Genomic DNA, 24779 nt, shown 5'->3' with positions numbered 1-24779 from the left:
ATCCTCTTCTCTGGGTAATCAGTTACATCAATCTCTAAAAGCTGATTCTCCAAAGACTATAGCGGGTTACAGGAATTTATTAAGCTACTTCTCTATTCTTGAAATAATTTGTGTATTTGTGGAACACTTTCAATTCATTCATGGTATATTTTCAACTCTCAACACAAAGCAACATTTATGCTTTTTCACATAAGTATGTAAACTCTGGCAAGCCAACTGGTGTCTTTAAATGTCAGACTCAATAAAACACAAGTGCAATATCATAGGTCTTAACAATCCAATAATTTATTATCGCCATATGCACTCTGCCTCAAGCTTTTTCTACAATAATCACTTTCACTAATGCATCAAAGAATACTACATAATTATTCCTTGAGTTTTCATCACGTCTTCTGTGGTGCTGGCAGAAAACACTTGTCCTCAGTGACTCGTCCCTCTTACAGTCTTCTAATGACAAACTTCCGACCTGCACACAGAAACAGGTAGATCGGTAGAGATGTTCTCACTCTCTCGCACTCATACCTAAAATATCGGGTGTTCGAGATTGTGGAAGGCCAAGTGTTTCTAGAATTTACACCGAAATTCTTGAGGCACTGCATATCCCTCCCCTTGGCTCGAACACGTGATATTTTATACATATTCATTATGTGCAATAATATCACACAAGATAATTCTTTATCTTTTAACAGTACATCTCTTTCCACTAATAACCGTGCATATTTTACCACAATTATAAAACGTGAACCTTTCAAGCCATGTTGGAGTTAGCTCTTTTCAATCTCCAAAAATTTGTGAGTATCAAATTTTTGTTTTCTGTTCCTCTTCCAATTGTAAATTCCAGGTGTACCTGACTCATGAGTAATCTGTTGTTTGTTCCTATTTTTTGTACTACCTCTTCTAAGTAAGTACTTATTCATCACATATTGTAATTTGGAGAAACTCTGAGTAAAATAAAAGTGTTATCTTCTTGGACATTTGTAACCTGAAAAGTAATAAGGCTACTGATGCACAGAATTCAAACTTACCCGACTATTTCGTTTAAATGCGTGACTTCTGTCATGATACTGCCCTTTTTCCCTTTAGGAACAGTACCTGTATCTCACATGGGTTGATCCTGGGAGTACCCTTTCTCCCTCCGTTTTGGTAGGTACACCCCTTTCTTATTCATATCCTCCTATGGTACAGGTCAATCCCCTTCTTGGTGCCCATCTCCACAGTATAGGTCAGCCTTTCATCGGTCTGCCTATCTGGCTTTTATATCCCATAAAAGCTGGGTGTGCCCCCATATCCTTCCCAAGTAGGCCTCATGGTTCATGAGGCACTGCATATCCCTCCCCTTGGCTCAAACATGTGGTTCATTGCTCTAGTATACTTCTTTATGTACACTATGATCAAATAGTGACCCCCCCCCCCCCCCCCAGACAAACATGTGGTTCCTGAAGAGGGGCAGCAGCCTTTTCAGTAGTTGCAGGGGCAACAGTGTGGATGATTGACTGATCTGGCCTTGTAACACTAACCAAAACGGCCATGCTGTGCTGGTACTGCGAACAGCTGAAAGCAAGGGGAAACTATGGCCGTAATTTTTCCCGAGGGCATGCAGCTCTACTGTACGGTTAAATAATGATGTCGTCCTCTTGGGTAAAATATTCCGGACGTAAAATAGTCCCCCATTCGGATCTCCGGGCGGGGACTACTCAAGAGGATATTGTTATCAGGAGAAAGAAAACTGGCGTTCTACGGGTCGGAGCGTGGAATGTCAGATCCCTTAATTGGGCAGGTAGGTTAGAAAATTTAAAAAGGGAAATGGATAGGTTAAAGTTAGATATAGTGGGAATTAGTGAAGTTCGGAGGCAGGAGGACCAGACTTTTGGTCAGGTGAATACAGGGTTATAAATACAAAATCAAATAGGGGTAATGCAGGAGTAGGTTTAATAATGAATAGGAAAATAGGAATGTGGGTAAGTTACTACAAACAGCATAGTGAACGTATTATTGTGGCCAAGATAGATACGAAGCCCACGCCTACCACAGTAGTACAAGTTTATATGCCAACTAGCTCTGCAGGTGACGAAGAAATTGATGAAATGTGTGATGAAATAAAAGAATTTATTCAGATAGTGAAGGGAGATGAAAATTTAATAGTGATGGGTGATTGGAATTCGAGTGTAGGAAAAGGGAGAGAAGGAAACGTAGTAGGTGAATATAGATTGGTAGTAAGAAACGAAAGAGGAAGCCGCCTGGTAGAATTTTGCGCAGAGCACAACTTAATCATAGCTAACACTTGGTTCAAGAATCATAAAAGAAGACTGTATACATGGAAGAAGCCTGGAGATACTGACAGGTTTCAGATAGATTATATAATGGTAAGACAGAGGTTTAGGAACTAGGTTTTAAATTGTAAGACATTTCCAGGGGCAGATGTGAACTCTGACAACAATCTATTGGTTATGAACTGTAGATTAAAACTGAAGAAACTGAAAAAAGGTGGGAATTTAAGGAGATGGGGCCTGGATAAACTGAAAGAACCAGAGGTTGTAGAGAGTTTCAGGGAGAGCATAAGGGAACAATTGACAGGAATGGGGGAAAAAAGTACAGTAGAAGAAGAATGGGTAGCTCTGAGGGATGAAGTAGTGAAGGCAGCAGAGGATCAAGTAGGAAAAAAGACAAGGGCTAGTAGAAATCCTTGGGTAACAGAAGAAATATTGAATTTAATTGATGAAAGGAGAAAATATAAAAATGCACTAAATGTTGCAGGCAAAAAGGAATACAAACGTCTCAAAAATGAGATCGACAGGAAGTGCAAAACTGCTAAGCAGGGATGGCTAGAGGACAAATGTAAGGATGTAGAGGCTTATCTCACTAGGGGTAAGATAGATACTGCCTACAGGAAAATTAAAAAGACCTTTTGAGAAAAGATAACCACTTGTATGAATATCAAGACCTCAGATGGAAACCCAGTTCTAAGCAAAGAAGGGAAGGCAGAAAGGTGGAAGGAGTATATAGAGGGTCTATACAAGGGCGATGTACTTGAGGACAATATTTTGGAAATGAAAGAGGATGTAGATGAAGATGATATGGGAGACTTGATACTGCATGAAGAGTTTGACAGAGCACTGAAAGACCCGAGTCGAAACAAAGCCCCAGGAGTAGACAACATTCCATTAGAACTACTGACAGCCTTGGGAGAGCCAGTCCTGACAAAACTCTACCATCTGGTGAGCAAGATGTATGACACAGGCGAAGTACCCTCAGACATCAAGAAGAATATAATAATTCCAATCCCAAAGAAAGCAGGTGTTGACAGATGTGAAAATAACCAAACTATCAGTTTAATAAGTCATGGCTGCAAAATACTAACACGAATTCTTTACAGACGAATGGAAAAACTAGTAGAAGCCGACCTCGGCAAAGATCAGTTTGGATTCCGTAGAATATCGGAACACGTGAGGCAATACTGACCCTATGACTTATCTTAGAAGAAAGATTAAGGAAAGGCAAACCTACATTTCTAGCATTTGTAGACTTAGAGAAAGCTTTTGACAATGTTGACTGGAATACTCTCTTTCAAATTCTAAAGGTGGCAGGGGTAAAATACAGGGAGCGAAAGGCTATTTACAATTTGTACAGAAACCAGATGGCAGTTATAAGAGTCGAGGGACATGAAAGGGAAGCAGTGGTTGGGATGGGAGTGAGACAGGGTTGTAGCCTCTCCCCGATGCTATTCAATCTGTATATTGAGCAAGCAGTGAAGGAAACAAAAGAAAAATTCGGAGTAGGTATTAAAATCCATGGAGAAGAAATAAAAACTTTGAGGTTTGCCAATGACATTGTAATTCTGTCAGAGACAGCAAAGGACTTGGAAGAGCAGTTGAACGGAATGGATAGTGTCTTGAAAGGAGGATATAAGATGAACATCAACAAAAGCAAAATGAGGATAATGGAATGTAGTCGAATTAAAGCAGGTGATGCTGAGGGAATTAGATTAAGAAATGAGACACTCAAAGTAGTAAAGGAGTTTTGCTATTTGGGGAGCAAAATAACTGATGATAGTCGAAGTAGAGAGGATATAAAATGTAGACTGGCAATGGCAAGGAATGTGTTTCTGAAGAAGAGAAATTTGTTAACGTCGAGTATAGATTTAAGTGTCAGGAAGTCGTTTCTGAAAGTATTTGTAGGGAGTGTAGCTATGCATGGAAGTGAAACATGGATGATAAATATTTTGGACAAGAAGAGAATAGAATCTTCGAAATGTGGTGCTACAGAAGAATGCTGAAGATTAGATGGGTAGATCACATAACTAATGAGGAAGTATTAAATAGGATTGGGGAGAAGAGGAGTTTGTGGCACAACTTGACTAGAAGAAGGGATAGGTTGGTAGGACATGTTCTGAGGCATCAAGGGATCACCAGTTTAGTATTGGAGGGCAGTGTGGAGGGTCAAAACCATAGAGGGAGACCAAGAGACGAATACACTAAGCAGATTCAGAAGGATGTAGGTTGCAGTAGGTACTGGGAGATGAAGAAGCTTGCACAGGATAGAATAGCATGGAGAGCTGCATCAAACCAGTCTCAGGACTGAAGACCACAACAACAACAACAATGATCAAATAGTCCCTGGTAAAATTACAAATCTGCTTTACACCTCAATTCTACTTTCTAATATGTCATCTAATACCATAGAGTACTCTTTCACTCCTCACTTCTACCATATAAGCAGATATTATGCCTACACATATATTTCAACTCATAGTAGATGGTATGTCTACCTGTATTTACTGACTCTCAGTAGACACTATGCCTACACATATTGATCAAGTCTCACAACTCTATAACTCATCAGAGTACTTGTAATCCTGTTTTTTCAAAAGTGACTATCATGATTAACTTCAATTTAGCTTATCACTGTTTTATAATTATTATACCCTTTCTCCTGCTCCTGTCTCTCCATTTATTTATTTATTTATTTATTTCATGAAACTTCCTGGCAGATTAAAACAGTGTGCCCGACCGAGACTCGAACTCGGAAGGTAGGAGACGAGACGAGGTACTGGCAGAAGTAAAGCTGTGAGTACCGGGCGTGAGTCGTGCTTCGGTAGCTCAGTTGGTAGAGCACTTGCCCGCGAAAGGCAAAGGTCCCGAGTTCGAGTCTCGGTCGGGCACACAGTTTTAATCTGCCAGGACGTTTAATATCAGCGCACACTCCGCTGCAGAGTGAAAATCTACAAAGATGGCTAAGCCATGTCTCTGCAATATCCTTTCTTTCAGGAGTGCTAGTTCTGCAAGGTTCGCAGGAGAGCTTCTGTAAAGTTTGGAAGGTAGGAGACGAGGTACTGGCAGAAGTAAAGCTGTGAGTACCGGGCGTGAGTCGTGCTTCGGTAGCTCAGTTGGTAGAGCACTTGCCCGCGAAAGGCAAAGGTCCTGAGTTCGAGTCTCGGTCGGGCACACAGTTTTAATCTGCCAGGAAGTTTCATATCAGCGCACACTCCGCTGCAGAGTGAAAATCTCATTCTATTTATTTCATGTTCCATAGATCCAGTTAGTGAGTCTATCACAAGGATATGGAACGTGTCAAATTATACAGGTTTCAATTTAAACTTACTATAAATACAAGGGCAATTCAATGCCACATTGTACATAGTTTAAGTAAGACATACTATAAACACAGTAATAGATACGATTTCAGCTAGATAACATAACAACCATTTAACAGAAAAAAGTGTTTCAAATAAAGGTTATAAATAAGAGCACAAAGTTAAATCAGTTATTAGGCCTACAAGAGCAAATACAGATACAGCCAATCTATCGTTACAAAAAGTGTGATAATGCTCATATGCTCAATAAAATCAATTGAACTAGTTCTAGACACAGTAAGTTTAGTGATGGTATACATATTCTTTCAAATATTCATCCACAGTATAAAAATATTTCTCTGTCAGGTATTCTTTGAGAACTTGTTTAAATTTTGGCAGTTCTGTATGAACACATTTGATATGTAGTGGGAGAGCATTGAACAGCTTAATGCTGGAGTAGTAAACTCCTCTTTAAACCAGAGTGAGATGTTTCATTTCGACATGTAGATTGTTTTTGTTTCTGGTGTTATAGCCATGGAATTTACTGTTGTCTTGGTAGATAGAATAATTTTTGCACACAAAGGTCAGCAAGGAAAAAATATACTGTGAGGCAGTTGTTAGGATACCTAACTTTCGAAACAGTGCCTGCAAGAGTGTCTTTGATGGACCCCACACATTATTCTGATTGCTTTTTTTTTTGGACAGTGAAAACTTTTATTGCAAGTGGTTGGCTCCCCCAGAATATGATAGCATATGACATCAATGAGTGGAAGTAGCCAAAGCAGGCAACCTTAATGGCATCAAATTCAGCCACTGAAGAAATTACCCGTAATGCAAATGTTGCCGAGCTAAGTTTTTAACATAAATGAAGAATGAGAACTGACCAATTACATTTGCTGTCCATACAAGCACTCAGGAATTTTGTATCTTCAACTTTCTGTATTGGTTGATCTCTACATTTTATGTTAATTTCATCGAGGTTACTTTGTGATGTATAGAACCTCATATAATGAGTTTTATTTGCATTGAGTGAGAGACCATTTGAGGAGAAGCAATTTAAGATGTCATTAAAAAGAGTATTTGTAGTTTGTTCAAGATTGTGATCTATCAAATCGTCACTTACAATTGTGGTATCATCAGCGAGCAGGGTAAATTTGCTGTTTGTCTCAGAACAATGAGGAAGATCATTAATGAAAATTGGAATAGCAGTGGGCACAAAACGGAGCCTTGAAGCACACCACACGTTATCGTGCCCCAGTCAGATGAAGCAGGTTCTCCAGAAGAGCCATTTAGCATTACAGTCTGCTTCCGATCCTTTAGATATGATTGTAGCTACAAGCCAACAGTACCACCTAAACCATAGTATTCTGCCTTTTTCAAAAGAATTTGGTGGTTTACACAGTCAAAGGCTTTCGTGAGATCACAAAAAATACCCACTGGAGACACTTTTTGTTAATGGCTTCCAAAACTTGGTTTCTGAAAGAGAATATTGCCTGTTCAGTACAAAGACCAGCACAAAAACCAAACTGGTTTTTGCTTAAGATACTGTGGAAGTTGAGATGATCTACAATCCTCCTGTGCATGAGTTTTTCATGAATTTATGAGAAGGTGGTTAATAGTGATATTGGGCGATAGTTTGTAACATTGTTTTTATCACCTTTTATAAAGAGAGGAATAACTACAGCTAATTTTAGTCTGTCAGGGACAATCCTTTCTTGTAGGGGTGTATTGTATATGTCGCATAAGGTGGGACTAACAAATTTATAACAGTGTTTCAGTATTTTACTAGAAATATTGCTCACACCAGCCAAATTTTTATTTTTAATGATCTAATTACTCTTATGACTTTGCTTACAGTAAATGGAGGTAAATATGACTGTGGGATTCTGTTGCTAATGGCTTTCTGTAGGAGGGACAATGATTCTTCCATATAACCATTACAGCCTGTCTTCTCTGCTGCTCTCAAAAAGTGGTTATCAAATATTTTTGTAACTAACTCAGGTTTCTTTATGATACTGTCCCCTGTTTTAATCTCTACCTGAGACATGTTCCCTGTTTTCTTAGCAGTTTCCCTCTTTATTACATTCCATATAGTTTTAATTTTATTTTCTGAGCTTTCAATTTCTGATTTTATGCACATCCTTTTATATTTATTTATAATCTTCTTGAGAATGCTACAGTAAAGTTTGTAGTGTTGTCATTTCTTTGGACCATTACAAGTCCTGAGAGAACTGTATAACATCCTCTTTGTTCTACAAGATGTTATTATCCCTGTAGCGATCCAAGACTTCTTGGCATTGCCTATATGACTATTTCCAACTACTTTTTTGGGAAAGATGGACTCAAATAAAGACATGAATATATTTCATCAAAATATTGGGAGTTTAAAGAATAAAATAGATGAGCTTCTGGTTTGTTTAGAAGATTTAGAAGCTGAGGATGAAATAGATATACTATGCCTGTCTGAGCATCACATTGTTACTGATATGGATAAGGTAAATGTAAGTGGATATAAGCTCTCTGCACATGTAATGAGAGAAAATATGGAGAAAGGAGGAGTTGCCATATATGTCAAAAGTTATCATTGTGCAAAAAGTATAGAAACAAAAAAGTTTTGTGTAGAGAAACATATAGAAGCATGTGCCTGTGAGCTTAAATTAAATAAAGGCACATTTATAATTGTAACTGTATATAGGTCCCCATCAGGAAATTTTCATCTATTTCTGAAAAATTTGGACTCCTTGTTGTGCCATCTGTCAGACAGGGGGAAGCAAATTATTATTTGTGGGGATTTCAATGTAGATTCTCTGAAAGAGGGTAATAGGAAAAATGACCTTGAAGTATTACTCGGTTCTTTCAATTTGACACCCGTTATTGATTTTCCTACTTGGGTGGTAAAGGATAGCAGCTCACTGATAGATAACTTCTTTATAGACCAAGATAAGTTTAACCAGATAAATGCTCAGCCTGTTGAGAATGGTCTTTCTGATCATGGTGCACAGCTAGTTACAATATATGACATAGCTCCATTCAGCAGTACTAAACAGTCCTCCAAAGTAGTACGTTCAGTCAATGATTTAACAATTGCAAATTTCAGGGAAAGCCTACAGCAGTTAGACTGGGATGAGGTGTACCGTGAACCTGATGCCAATTTAAAATATAATTTATTTCCTGACATTTTTGTAAATGCATTTGAAAACTGCTTCCCCAAGAAAATAGTTAAATATACTCGTAAGAAACCTTGTAACAAACCATGGCTTACTAAGGGTATAAAAATATCTTGTAACCAGAAAAGGGAAATGTATCTGACAGCAAGAAAGAGTAGTGACCCAGAAACTATCAAACATTATAAAAACTACTGTGTTATATTAAGAAAAGTTATTAAAAAATCCAGAAGTATGTGTATCATGTCTGAAATCAGCAACTCTGATAATAAAATTAAAACAATTTGGAATATTATTAAAAGAGAAACAGGTCAACCAAGAGCACAGGAAGACAGTATTACCATCAAATTGAATGAAAACTTTACGAACAAAAAGTCAGAAGTTGAAAATATTTTTAACAATCATTTTCTAAATCTTGTGGATATAGTAGGATCCAGGTGTTCATTAGAAGATGCTAGGCTGTTAATGGAAGAGGCCATACCTATGCAATTTGATACAATTGAAATCTCACCCACTTCTCCCTCTGGAATTAAGAATATAATAAACTTGCTTAAAAGCAAAAACTCACATGGAATTGATGGCATTTCCAGCAAAATACTAAAAGCTTGTTCTCAACAGGTAAGTAAGATTCACAGCCACCTCTGTAATAGCTCTCTGGAACAGGGCATTTTCCCTGATAGACTGAAATATGCTATTGTTATACCTTTGCATAAAAAGGGAGATAGATTTGATGTCAACAATTACCGTCCAATCTCCCTTCTAACAGCTTTATCCAAAATTTTTGAGAAAGTAATGTATTCAAGAGTAGCTTCACATATCTGTAACAATGAAGTACTAACAAAATGTCAGTTTGGTTTCCAGAAAGGTTTTTCAACAGAAAATGCCATATATGCTTTCACCAATCAAATTTTGAATGATCTGAATAACCGAACACCACCCATTGGGATTTTTTGTGATCTCTCAAAGGCTTTTGATTGTGTAAATCATGAAATTATGCTAGACAAGCTCAAGTATTGTGGCATGAGTGGGACAGAGCACAAATGGTTTAATTCATACCTAACTGGAAGAGTGCAGAAAGTTGAAATAAGTAGTTCTCATAATATGCAAAGATCAGCACATTCCTCAAACTGGGGAACTATCAAGAATGGGGTTCCACAAGGGTCAGTCTTGGGTCCTTTGTTCTTCTTAATATATATTAATGACTTGCCATTCTATATTCATGAAGAGGCAAAGTTAGTTCTCTTTGCTGATGATACAAGTATAGTAATCACACCTGACAAAAAAAGACTTAACTGATGAAATTGTCAAAACTGTCTTTCATAAAATTGCTAAGTGGTTCCTTGTAAACGGACTCTCACTGAATTTTGATAAGACACAGTACATACAGTTCCGTACAGTGAATGGTATGATGCCATTAATAAATATAGACCTTAATCAAAAGCATATAGCTAAGGTAGAATATTCCAAATTTTTAGGTGTATCTATTGATGAGAGATTAAATTGGAAGAAACACATTGATGATCTGCTGAAATGTTTGAGTTCACCTACTTATGCAATAAGGGTCATTGCAAATTTTTGTGATAAACATCTTAGTAAATTAGCTTACTACGCCTATTTTCACTCGTTGCTTTCATATGGCAACATATTTTGGGGTAATTCATCACTGAGGAATAAAGTATTTATTGCACAAAAGTGTGTAATCAGAATAATAGCTGGAGTCCACCCAAGATCATCCTGCAGACATTTATTTAAGGATCTAGGGATATTCACAGTAGCTTCTCAGTATATATACTCTCTTATGAAATTTGTTATTAACAACCAAACCCAATTCAAAAGTAATAGCAGTGTGCTTAACTACAATACTAGGAGAAAGGATGATCTTCACTATTCAAGATTAAATCTAACTTTGGCACAGAAAGGGATGAATTATACTGGCACTAAAGTCTTTGGTCACTTACCAAATAGTATCAAAAGTCTGACAGATAACCAACAAGTATTTAAGAAGAAATTAAAAGAATTTCTGAATGACAACTCCTTCTACTCCATAGAGGAATTTTTACATGTAAATTTAAAAAAAATATATTAATAAAAAATTAAAAAAATAAAAATAAAAAAACACAAAAAATGAAAAAGTTGTTATATTAACTTAAGTATGTTGTTAAATTAACTTAATTATGTCATGTATTGGAAAATTTGACTCGTTCCACATCATTACGAAATATCGTATTCATGATCCATGGAACTAGTATTAATCTAACCTAATCTAATCTAACATGAATTCATTTAAAAATGAATTGTACTTTTTGTTTACATCTGTTTCCCTATAAACTGGGCTCCAAGACATGTCAGTTGATTGTTACCCTTCTTTCTTTATATACATGTATGTATATATAAGAAGTGACAAAGAAAAAAAAGTGGAACAATGCAGAACAGTCACATATCAAACCATATAATGTGTGAATCTACCCACATGTATGTATATCCTTATTCCCCTACATCCCTTGGCAGTTCTGACATCACTTCAGGTTTCTAATTCGTAATTCTCCTGTTTGTGTTTAAGTGTATCTTTGTGTGTATGTAGATGTGTGTTTGTGTATCCTGATTCTTTGGCCTACTTATGTGAAATAAGTTGAAGGTTCTTTGTAACCACGGAAAAAGAGAAGGACTTCTATGATAGAAGTATATGAATATGGAAAGAAAAGAAAGGTAAGTACTCAGATAAGAAGTAAGAAAGGAAAAAGTAGAACTGGTTGCTAAGATCAAAGAAGTGAAAGAAGATAGCCCCAATGACAGGAAAACCCTTCCCACCCCCCTTCCCCCGGATCCCTACTTCACCAGTACTTGAGTTAGAAGCCTGAGGAGGTATTATGTTAAATGTCTCCTTCAGAAAGGACATTCTCACCTTCACCTTACTATAGCATATTAGCTGTTTAGTTAACCACATTACTATCTTTTGCACACATACAATACTCTATTCAGTTTTTGTCATCTCAATATCACTCTGTTTAATTAGTACCCTCATATTATTCTTTCCACTAATACAATATTCTATTTGTTTCATTTCATTTCTAGAGATCACTGTTTATCTGTGATCCTCTTTAATCAGTACATCTTGTATTCATATTCCGGTTTCATATACACTAAACCTATAGGATAGTTTCAGAATTCAAGAATAGATTACAGAATAGTTCAAGATTTGAAGAGAATTTGGTACAGGAAAAATAGTACAGAAGAAATACCGAAAACAACTAGGGATCAGACAGTCGTCACTCCTCCCGTTAACACAGAATGTTAACGTACCTGGAAGACAAATGTGCCCCTGCCCAGATCCCATGGATCTGACATTAACCTCACTTGAGGAAATGCAGATGAGTACTTCACATTACATTTTGTGTGAAGGTCTCCCCACAGCAACACAATTACCACTTTACTAGGAAACACAACATTAAGTAAAGGTATTTTATTTTCTACTTTGTCACGGACAAGTTTGAATTCTTCGCACAAGTCATCCATAACCTTGCTAGCATCATTAACTTCAGAAAAAGCAACCATCGAAATGTTTCCAGAGATTATACTCTCAGTAACTTCTCGATCTTTAATTAGTTCAAATGGTTCCGCAAAACTACTTACATTTATAACGTCAAAGTTGGCTGTTTTTCCTTTAAAACTTCGTCCTATATTATCTACTCGCAACCTAACAATGCATCTAGTAATACCTGGGATTTTCGATTGAATAATCGACATTACTTCCTGTGCTCTCTTTCAAAGTATTCATTTCCTGTCTTACAGAATTAAATTTAACATTACATACATTTTCACAAAATTTTAATTTTTCACTAAATTCAGATTCTACATTTATCTTCAATATCAATTCTAGTTTTTTAGCTAAATTCTGAAATTGTTCATCCTGTCTCTGGTTAAATTCAGTAAATAGCTGATTAACATCAGTATTCAAAGAGCTAGTGTCAAATTCAGTTTTCAATAAAACTATATTTGCTGCTTGACTGTTCAAGGTTTCACTTTGATTACTTAGAATTTCACTCTGAGCATCTAATCTTTCACCTAGATCCAACTTAGCACTTTGGTCATCTAATCTAGCATTTAGTTGTTGTCTTAAAGTGGTCGAATTTGCACTCAGTGCATCTAATTTTTCACTTAAAGTTGCAATTTGGGCATTTTGAGCTTTGATTAAATTCACTACTTCAGACCAATCTGACATTTCCCTAGTCACTTTAATGGCCGTGGTTGGTTCTGAAGTTTGTTGCTGTTCTTGATCCATAATTTTATTGATCTTAGACCTAATAATCATCTAGAAGAAAATTCACCACTGAGTACAGTAACTACACTAAAAGTTTATCATTCAACCGTCTCCTCAACTTTACCAAATAATTATTGGTTTTTGCTCACCCGTCGTAGAGTTCTAGCTGCGTTGGTGAGTGGATGTGTAATCAGCGCCAGTGGACAGCAGTGGCGCCGGCGGCATCGAATGTTGGTTTCAGTGTTGTCGTCGGCGAGCGGACATGGAGTCAGCACTGGTGAGCAGCAACTGGTGCAGTCGGCATTGGTAGCTGGTTACTGCATCGGCGTCGGCACAATGTACGTGTGTGAAAACTGCTTACTCTCCACACCCAATCTTCTTAGTCGAAAAGTTGGCGTCTTCTCTTCTGTCACTTTGGTTGCCACAATCTAATGTTTTTCGCAATAGTAATTTCTGTAATCTATTGATCACATGAACTTTACTGTCAACGTGCTCATTGATTAACAATGTACTAGAACTGCTATGCAGAACAAAATTCTCTAAGAAGAGATATAAATATCTTTGTTGTCTCATTCGTATCTCGAGGTTTAGCAACATTTAAGTACATTGAGACATAACAGTTGGCTTGAAAACCATTTGAAAATATGAACATGCGTCTTGACTTCTCCAAGTCCAAGACATGAAGTGAGTTAAAAGTATATAGTCAATTGTTTTTTCTCTTTTTCTCCTTTTGATGACACTGATCATTATTTAATCTGCAGTGAAATTGGAATTGTGAGGCCGAAAGTGCAGGAGGTCAGGTCCATATGTAGGAGGATAAGAGTGGAGAAACTTCAGGATAAGGAAACCCGGCATAAGTACATAACAGCGATCTCAGAAAGGTACCAGTTAGTTGAATGTAGTCAATTACAGTCATTGGAAAAGGAATGGACAAGGTACAGAGACACAGTACTAGAAGTGGCTAAAGAATGTCTTGGAACAGTAGTCTGTAAAAGTAGGATGAAGCAAACAGCTTCGTGGAATGACACAGTCAAGGCAGCCTGCAAAAGTAAAAGAAGGCGTATCAAAAATGGCTACATACCAGAACCCAGGTAGACAGAGAAAGTTATGTTGAAGAAAGAAACAAAGCCAAACAGATAATTGCAGCATCCAAGAAGAAATCGTGGGAAGACTTTGGAAACAGGTTGGAGACTATGGGTCAAGCTGCTGGAAAACCATTCTGGAGTGTAATTAGCAGTCTTCGAAAGGGAGGTAAGAAGGAAATGGCAAGTATTTTGGACAGGTCAGGAAAACTGCTGGTGAATCCTGTGGATGCCTTGGGCAGATGGAGGGAATATTTTGAAGAGTTGCTCAATGTAGGTGAAAATACGATCAGTAATGTTTCAGATTTCGAGGTAGAATGGGATAGGAATGATGATGGAAATAGGATCACATTTGAGGAAGTGGAGAAAATGGTCAATAGATTCCAGTGCAATAAAGTGGCTGGGGTGGATGAAATTAAGTCGGAACTCATCAAATACAGTGGAATGTCAGGTCTTAAATGGCTACACAGCATAACTGAAATGGCCTGGGAGTCGGGACAGGTTCCATCAGACTGGACAAAAGCAGTAATCACACCAATCTTTAAACATGGAAACAGAAAAGATTGTAACAACTACAGAGGTATCTCTTTAATCAGTGTTGTGGGTAAAATCTTCTCAGGTATTGTTGAAAGGAAAGTGCGAGTATTAGTAGAGGACCAATTGGATGAAAATCAGTGTGGGTTTAGGCCTCTTAGAGGTTGTAAGGACCAGATCTTTAGCTTACAGCAAATAATGGAGAAGTGTTACGAGTGGAACAGGGAATTGTATCTATGCTTTATAGATCTAGAAAAGGATGACCGGGTTCCAAGGAGGAAGTTATTGTCTGTTCTACAAGATTATGGAATAGGAGGCAAACTTTTGCAAGCAATTAAAGGTCTTTACATGGATAGTCAGGCAGCAGTTAGAGTTGACGGTAAATTGAGTTCATGGTTCAGAGTAGTTTCAGTGGTAAGACAAGGCTGCAACCTGTCTCCACTGTTGTTCATATTATTTATGGATCATATGTTGAAAACAATAGACTGGCTGGGTGAGATTAAGATATGTGAACACAAAATAAGCAGTCTTGCATATGCGGATGACTTAGTTGTGATGGCAGATTCGATTGAAAGTTTGCAAAGTAATATTTCAGAGTTAGATCAGAAATGTAAGGACTATGGTATGAATATTAGCATCTCCAAAACTAAAATAATGTCAGTGGGAAAGAAATATAAACAGATTGAGTGCCAAATAGGAGGAACAAAGTTAGAACAGGTGGACGGTTTCAAGTACTTAGGATGCATATTCTCACAGGATGGCAACATAGTGAAAGAACCAGAAGTGAGATGCAGCAAAGCTAATGCAGTGAGCACTCAGCTACGATCTACTCTCTTCTGCAAGAAGGAAGTCAGTACCAAGACTAAGTTATCTGTGCACCGTTCAATCTTTCGACCAACTTTGTTGTATGGGAGCGAAAGCTGGAGGATTCAGGTTACCTTATCAACAAGGTTGAGGTTACGGATATGAAAGTAGCTAGGATGATTGCAGGTACTAGTAGATGGGAACAGTGGCAGGAGGGTGTCCACAATGAGGAAATCAAAGAAAAACTGGGAATGAACTCTATAGATGTAGCAGTCAGGGTGAACAGGCTTACATGGTGGGGTCATGTTGCACGCATGGGAGAAGCAAGATTACCCAAGAGACTCATGGGTTCAGCAGTAGAGGGTAGGAGGAGTTGGGGCAGACCAAGGAGAAGGTAGGTACCTGGATTTGGTTAAGAATGATTTTGAAGTAATAGGTTTAACATCAGAAGAGGCACCAATGTTAGCACAGAATAGGGGATCATGGAGGAATTTTATAAGGGGGGCTATGCTCCAGACTGAACGCTGAAAGGCATAATCAGTCTTAAATGATGATGATGATGATCTACAATTATAACTTTCACTAACACATTAAAGAATATTCCATAATTATACCCTGAGTTTTCATCATGTCTTCTGTGGCGATGGTGGCAAACACTTGCCATCGTCAGTGACTCACCCCTCTTACAGTCTTCTAGTAACAAACTTCCGACCTGCACATAGAAACAGGTGGATTGGTAGAAATGTTCTCACTCTCCCACACTCATACGTAAAATATCGGGTGTTTGAGACGGTGGAAGGCCGAGTGTTTCTAGAATTTACACCGAAATTCTTGAAGCACTACAAGTTATTGTGCGATTCCTGCGAACGAGATATTGAGTTTGAATCTTGTCATGTGCTTTGAATTTTTTTATGTTTTTAATCTATATTGAAATGACTGACCATTATTTTTATTCAGTTAACTGGTTGACATGTAATTTTTTTTATTTCTAGTCCTTTGTTATATCATTTTAATCAGTATATTAACTGTTTCAATTACTGTCATTTCTTCTTCCTATCATTCCTTTTCCAATTGGAACCTCTGTGAATGTGATTTTAATAATCATTATTTACTGATTTCAATTTATGTATTTCTCTTTTATCATATTCTATTTCCATTCATGTTATTGCATCCATTATGTTTATTCCTTATTTTGCTGAATCTTGTTTTACGTAGGCTACGATCCCTTCTTTTGTTTTAATCTTCATCTGCATTATTTTGTAAACAGTGCAGTAAGAATTTATGTTTTAAATGTTTATGTGACAATTTTCATTAAAAATAATGGACATCTAGTAATGAGAAAAACATTTTTGACACCACTACACAGTCCATACAATAGATTCGTCTTTTGTTTTTAACCAATAAATCAGCAGTTTTAAATGTGTAAATGTTGTGACAGATAAATAAAAATAATGAAATTTACATGCAGAAAGATTCCAAGTGGAAAAAGAATGATATGAAGAAGAAATAAAAGCAACTGACACAGTTAACATGCTGATTAAAATGATGTGACAAAGGAATAGAAGCAAAAAAAAATACATTTAAACCAGTTAACTGAATAAAAATAATGCTTAAAGAAATTTCAATAAAGATTTAAATATAAAGAGATTTCAATGCAGCTGGCAAGATTCGAACCCACAACCTTTTTCATGTGACATCCTCACGATAATCACTACACTATGAAAATACTTTGATTAACATAACTATTTTTAAAGCCGTAGAACATCACGCCAAATTCCAAAATATTTTTTCGTCCATTTTTCGCAAACAAGAGACCAGCATGGTGAATGACTGCAGGGTGTGATACTTTGGACCTTAACCTACATCACTGCATAGAGTGTTTCAAGAAGTCGAATCCTCTCCTCATTAGAAGCCTTTGCCAAGGCACAATTATACATAATGACACGTGAAGTGCCTGAATAATAGGATCGTCGTGTTACAGAGGAACGTGACTCACCTCCCTGTCATTATTGCTCCCTGTGTGCCCCTCATCATCCTCATACTCTGTTTTGACAATATTGAATGTACTGGACATAAGATGGTCTTCTGGAGATGGACATTCCTGAAACAGTTGAAAGAAAATAACCTTCAAGGTAAGGCACGGAGAACAACAAACTTTCAAGCAAAATCACAGAGAAATGATCAATCCACTTCCCTGGATTTCCATGCCTAACAAATGCCTTTGAATGAAATGATTAGAGTTATGAAGGTGGCACTATACAGGCATCATGTAGCAAATTTATACTGTACTGTCAACTAATCTTCAGGGATGTAGTTCAGATGTGTCAGAGTTCTGTCTACTTGGAGAAAATCCAGGCTGTAAAATATATAATTATTGCAACACAATCATAAATGCCCAATTAATGCATTAGGCTACTGTAATAATAAATGTAACTTAAGTAAATGTAACTCGTGCAAAACAGTAATCCAACAAAGAAATACCACCTTTAAAGATGTTGCATTTAAATGCACCATACCTCAGAAACAAACTCTACATATTTAAAATATTCATAAAGGAACAGTAACCACAATTTTTAGTATTAACTCAGATGAAAGTCCAGAGAAATAATATACTACCAATTAGAAGGCTACTTACTAGCAAATAGTTCTTGCAACCAATGCCAAGAAAGCAATGGTGCGACAGTTTATGCCAGAAAACATGTAGCAGTTAAAAAAAATTCCCTTCTTTAACACAACACTACAGAAGCAGGATTTGAAATGAGTGTTGTGCTGCACAGTGATGACCTTAAGTTAATGAAGCATAAAGTGTCCGAGGCATATCACCCACCAAATGATGACATCATGTGGTTTATGGATACATTTACTAGTGTAGTTGGTCTGACTGGCCTTAATAATTTTACTACATTTGATAATTTTAATACAGATGCAAGTTCACAACCTTTCAAATATAGTAAACTCAAACACTACATAAACAGACACTACAAAGTGTAGTTTACATTATCTTTAACATTTTTGCTGATTGTAGCATAATCTATTTTAGTGTTTGTGTTCATGTAGTGTCTGAGCTTACTATATTCAATAGGTTGTGAACTTACATCTGTATTGAAATCATCAAATTTAGTAAAATTATTAAGGCCAGTCAGACCAACTACAATGGGAAATGTATCAATAAACCACATGACGTCATCATTTTGTCATTGATATGCCTCAGACACTTTATGCTTCACTAACTTAGATTTTCATTATTCGGTCACTTTTGTCAGGTGATAGAGCACCTCAATTCAGCTTTGTCAGAATTAACAAAAGTTGTAATGCAAAATAGAACACTCGAACATTATCCTTAAATACAAACTAGCAGAGAAGAAATGTAATTCTTTATACAAGGTGAAAAGGTCTTATGACAAATGGAATGAGTTCTACTCACCTTTGTTAAAGCATGGTTCTGCTGTTGCCCTGTTAGAAACATAGTAAGTAGTTAAACATTGCCAAAATTGAAGTAATTGTCGACAAACTCCTACCACATCAGATTAGGCACATGCAGAGTGTACATGGCCTACACTGGTTTATAAAGCTACTACTCTGTAGGTTTTAAAGAAAAATACAATAAGTCTATCATTTTAATGGATCCATGCAATAAAACTGGAGGTAATAAATTATTGTCAGTCCAGAAAATCCAGCACGTAATGTTGATGTCAGTGGTTTGACACCGATTCACATGGATGTCAACATAATGCCAGGTCACAGCATATGGTGGTTGTTCACATTTTCATCATGGGTTCCAGTACTTCACTGCAGTTTATATGATTATAGAACTTTTATAGTACCATGCATTTCAAGGCCCTGCGTGATGATATAGTTATTGTCCTCTGGGTAAGGATGATACAATAGATTGTCTTTAGTTTTATCCAGTCTTTGATCCAGTTGATACATTTTGTTTTATGTTTCTCTGTGTTCCTTTTTAGAATTAATACATTTACCACAGCCATCTCCTTCATTCTGCCACCCTTATTTCAACTACAGTTCCTTTCAGGACATTTTAATACAACATGACAGAGTGATGGGGGTGTCAAATAATCTCTATGTTTCAATGTTAACGACTTGAATGTAAGTATTCTGCTAACTGCCTACTCAATTCTCTTGATGGTTATTGTCCATTTTGAGTATTTCGTCTCTAATCATCACTGAAGTTACATATTTATTTCACTGGACCTCTTGTCAAAAAGTTTTCAAGTTTTTCTTCAATCTCTGTTATTTTCTATTCAGATATACCTGATAATGCAACTTAAGTGCCGCAAAAATGGTTGTACAAATAAAGGATTATTCAACAGCTCCTGCAGTTGTGTTTAACAATAATGCATTCTAACAGCTGTGGTTGTCCACAATACGAAGTGTGTTGCTATTCAAATTTGTGTAACTTACATTCCATAATAATAAGTAATGAGTGATGGGCACTTCACTGTTTTAATGCACTGTTTCATGTTGTTTAAAAACGGGTCAGTTGGTATGAAACAGAGCTTGGATAATTTTATGTAATGTATACTGGTAATAACTGAATACAGGAGAGCAATTAACAAACCATGATAGAAGTATGAATTTATATAAATATGGAACAGTCTCTAAATTGTATGAAAAAGAGCATTACAACTGTGCCAGAGAGCCACATTTTGTAAGAGAACTTTATGTCAACACAGTTTAGAAAAATTTTGAGTAATATATCACATGTAGTCTGTTAAATATTGCTTAAGTATAAAAAATCTAATTGTAAGAATAAATTCTAATAAGACTAGAAGTATACTAACTGATGAATGATTATAAAGATGATCACTGTTGGGGTCATGTAATTTATTATCTCTTGCCTCATCTTTCATTGGTGCCTTATTTGTGTTGGGTCAGACTGTTTTAGATGGGGTCAGTGTTTTTTTGGCTCATAATGTATTGTTGACGTTTTGGTGCTTTGATGATTTACTGTAATAAAAGCTTGAAAGTAAGAAAATACTTTTATTCATGTGTTTACTTGTGCACCGAGATCTCAGGACTTAAACTCATCCCCTGAATAAGATAAGTATAATCTGAATTGATGATGTGCCACTCTGAAAATAATAGTATGCTTCAGAAGGATTAAAAATACAGAAAAGAACAAAATTGTTTAAAATCTACTCCTGACTTTTGAATGCACACAAATAAAATGTCCAAATAAATAATAGTGATTTACACATGAAACTGGCTCCATATTTAGTGGAATGTAAGCAAAGTTAGTTTCTAACAGGAAAAAACTAGAAAGGTGCAGAAAGGTCTGAAGATAGTGACTGAATTTAAAGTAGCAGGAATACTGTTAACACCTTAACTGCCAATCCCATCCACTGCTGTGACACACATATAGGAAATGTGTATATTGATGGGCCCTAGTGTCTTGGATTTCACCGATTCCTCATGCATCTAGTGAATGTATGCATTCATCGAAGTACAGTAAAAAATAAGAAGATGCCTCTGTTTAAACTCATAATGGTATGGAGAGCAAAATTGCCGACAGGCAAAGTCTGAGGACACTCGCAGACCTAGTTCAACTGGGTGTCAGCTGGACAGGCTATCTACAGGAAAGCATTTCCTGAAAAAAATAAATGTTACCACCATGACGTAAAACATGAATCCAGAGAATATGCAAAGTATGCTTAGCCAGATAAAAGTAAAATGAAATGTTGTAACTGAAGACACAACATACCAGTGCAAAAAGTACAAATCACAATGCACAAACCACGTCTGAGAATGTATCATAAAATTTACTATGTGAAAATAAAGTGTGAAAATTTATAATTAGTGCTTTAGCATGTTACTTTTTAGTCAGTGAAAGTAAAATAATAGATTATGAGAGCTAGAACAGTTACCACCCAACCCTCTACTTCAGTACAGTTTTATATTTTTTGCTAAATATTCCTTAAAAATACAAGGGAAAAAACTAAACACTAAAGAAGCTGGAGACGGGTAATACAAGTGAAATAGTTTTAGCTATCACAAAAGGTCAGCATCAAAGTAAAGCGTTGGTTACTTTCCTTAATAAGAAATATTGAAAATCGATAAAAACGGCTTGCATTCTAAAAAGTCACAAGGTTTACATAACCACAGTCAAAGTGTTAACTGTAACATTAAAAGCAAGAAGATTAAATTATGTACAATGAAATACACGTTTTCTTCATAACTCTGGCTCTGGCCAGTTATATGAAAAGAAAATATTTTACTCACATTAAATGTGCAGTGACTAATAAATAACCACCATTTTTGCTACATGGCTTTTTAAAATAAATGCTGAACGTCTGATCATTTTTACATTAAGAAATGAAGAAATAGTCATCCTGGAAGTTGGTTTGAAATATAGAGTGCTTTAGTGTGCATTGTCCTGTTGCCTCTCTTATCCCTGCACCTTCTTTAGGTTTCAGAATTGGTTTACCCAGATTCCACACAAAAGTGCAACTTGACGTTTTCTTCAATGACAAATCACTGCCAAACACAGAAAATATGATAAATGACCCCCCCCCCCCCCCCCACACACACACACACACACACACACACACACACACACTCCCCCCTCCGTTACCCAACTAACAATTCCTTGATGCTTCAGTATGTGTTCTCTCAACCCACCTCTTCTTTTAGCCAAGGTGAGCCATAAATTTATTTTTCCTCAGTTCAGTATTTCCTGATCAGTTACTTGATGTACTACTCTAATTTCCATCATTATTCTGTAACACCACAATTCAAAAGCTTCTCTCCTTATCTGAACTGCTTGTCATCCCTGTTTCACTTCCATAGAAGAATACGCTTCAGACAAATACTTTTGAAAAAGACTTCCATACACTTAAATTTGTACCAGTTTTAACAAATTATTCTTTCAGAAAATTTTTCCAGCTACTGCCCAGCCTGCATTTTATATCCCCTCTACATCAACCATAAACAGATATATTGCTGCCCAAACAGTAAAACTCACTGACTACTTTTAATGTCCTGTTTCCTTATCTAATTCCTTCAGCATCTCCTGATTTACTTCCTGTCAGAAAAGTTCCTGGACAGATTTCTTTACCTGTGTTTGCACTACTAAAAAGGAACAAATGTTGTTTTTATGTTACCTGATAGGTGTGCATCCTCGAAATGACCTTGGCCCTGTTACCTTGTGACCTCACTAGTTGGCAGTGTTGTGCTTAGCAACACACTGTTTGGGTTCTCGGCACATTAGTTACTGTGACACAAAGGATGTGATTGTGAGCAAAGACTGAACATTAAGTTCTGCATTAAGCTCAGGAAAACTCATAGTGAATCATGGAAAATGATTAAGCAAGCATATGCAGGCAAAGCACTTTCAACAAGTTGAGTTTTTTGAGTGGCACAATAGTTTCGCGAACGCAGAGATTCAGCTCAAGACGATCCTAGAGCTGGTCATCCATCTACAGCACGCACTGATGGAAACGTGGAGTGTGTAAGGTAGTTATTGCAAGATTGTCACGTAACTGTGCATGCGATATCAGAAGAACTTAAATTGAATTATGATGTGTGCATCATAATAGTTTATCCACAGATTTAGGGAAATATGACACTCATCCCTCACTCACTAACAGACAAACAGAAAGAGGAAAGACGAAGCATTTCTGCTGAACTAATGGACAGAGCCAGACATGAGCCCACATCATTGTTGTCAAAGATTATAGCTGGGGCTTAAAGTTGGTGACCAGTATGACCCTCATGACCTCCCCCCATGAACCATTGACCTTGCCGTTGGTGGGGAGGCTTGCGTGCCTCAGCGATACAGATAGCCGTACCGTAGGTACAACCACAACGGAGGGGTATCTGTTGAGAGGCCAGACAAACGTGTGGTTCCTGAAGAGGGGCAGCAGCCTTTTCAGTAGTTGCAAGGGCAACAGTCTGGATGATTGACTGATCCGGCCTTGTAACAATAACCAAAACGGCCTTGCTGTGCTGGTACTGCGAACGGCTGAAAGCAAGGGGAAACTACGGCCGTAATTTTTCCCGAGGGCATGCAGCTTTACTGTATGGTTAAATGATGATGGTGTCCTCTTGGGTAAAATATTCTGGAGGTAAAATAGTCCCCCATTCGGATCTCCGGGTGGGGACTACTCAAGAGGATGTCGTTATCAGGAGAAAGAAAACTGGCGTTCTACGGATCGGAGTGTGGAATGTCAGATCCCTTAATCGGGCAGGCAGGTTAGAAAATTTAAAAAGGGAAATGGATAGGTTAAAGTTAGATATAGTGGGAATTAGTGAAGTTCAGTGGCAGGAGGAACAAGACTTCTGGTCAGGTGACTACAAAGTTATAAACACAAAGTCAAATAAGGGTAATGCAGGAGTAGGTTTAATAATGAATAGGAAAATAGGAATGCGGGTAAGCTATTACAAACAGCATAGTGAACGCATTATTGTGGCCAAGATAGATACGAAGCCCACACCTACTACAGTAGTACAAGTTTATATGCCAACTAGCTCTGCAGATGACGAAGAAATTGAAGAAATGTATGATGAAATAAAAGAAATTATTCAGATAGTGAAGGGAGACGAAAATTTAATAGTCATGGGTGACTGTAATTCGAGTGTAGGAAAAGGGAGAGAAGGAAACGTAGTAGGTGAATATGGATTGGGGCTAAGAAATGAAAGAGGAAGCCGCCTGGTAGAATTTTGCACAGAGCACAACTTAATCATAGATAACACTTGGCTCAAGAATCATGATAGAAGGTTGTATATATGGAAGAACCCTGGAAATACTAAAAGGTATCAGATAGATTATATAATGGTAAGACAGAGATTTAGGAACCAGGTTTTAAATTGTAAGACATTTCCAGGGACAGATGTGGACTCTGACCACAATCTATTGGTTATGACCTGTAGATTAAAACTGAAGAAACTGCAAAAAGGTGGGAATTTAAGGAGATGGGGCCTGGATAAACTGAATGAACCAGAGGTTGTACAGAGTTTCAGGGAGAGCATAAGGGAACAATTGACAGGAATGGGGGAAAGAAATACAGTAGAAGAGGAATAGGTAGCTTTGAGGGATGAAGTAGTGAAGGCAGCAGAGGATCAAGTAGGTAAAAAGACGAGGGCTAGTAGAAATCCTTGGGTAACAGAAGAAATATTGAATTTAATTGATGAAAGGAGAAAATATAAAAATGCAGTAAATTAAGCAGGCAAAAAGGAATACAAACGTCTCAAAAATGAGATCGACAGGAAGTGCAAAATGGCTAAGCAGGGATGGCTAGAGGACAAATGTAAGGATGTAGAGGCTTATCTCACTAGGGGTAAGATAGATACTGCCTACAGGAAAATTAAAGAGACCTTTGGAGAAAAGAGAACCACTTGTATGAATATAAAGA

General features: G+C 37.1%; 1 protein-coding gene across 4 annotated transcripts in view; it reads right to left on the bottom strand.

Moving 5' to 3' along the window:
* Positions 1-24779, bottom strand: part of LOC126106799 (gastrula zinc finger protein XlCGF17.1-like) — a 154690-nt gene that overhangs the window by 84081 nt on the left and 45830 nt on the right. For 3 of the 4 annotated variants that reach the window (XM_049913188.1, XM_049913187.1, XM_049913190.1), the window contains exon 4: positions 17408-17512. In XM_049913188.1, the coding sequence (XP_049769145.1) occupies positions 17408-17512 (105 nt within the window). Of the gene's footprint in view, positions 1-17407; positions 17513-18835; positions 18865-24779 lie in introns of all 4 variants that reach the window. The other variant, XM_049913189.1, reaches the window with a different exon arrangement.

Source organism: Schistocerca cancellata, chromosome 10 (assembly GCF_023864275.1).
Source record: "Schistocerca cancellata isolate TAMUIC-IGC-003103 chromosome 10, iqSchCanc2.1, whole genome shotgun sequence".
NCBI classification, from domain to species: domain Eukaryota; kingdom Metazoa; phylum Arthropoda; class Insecta; order Orthoptera; family Acrididae; genus Schistocerca; species Schistocerca cancellata.
Note: the sequence above shows the minus strand (reverse complement) of the source record. Positions and strands in the feature narration are given on the sequence as shown.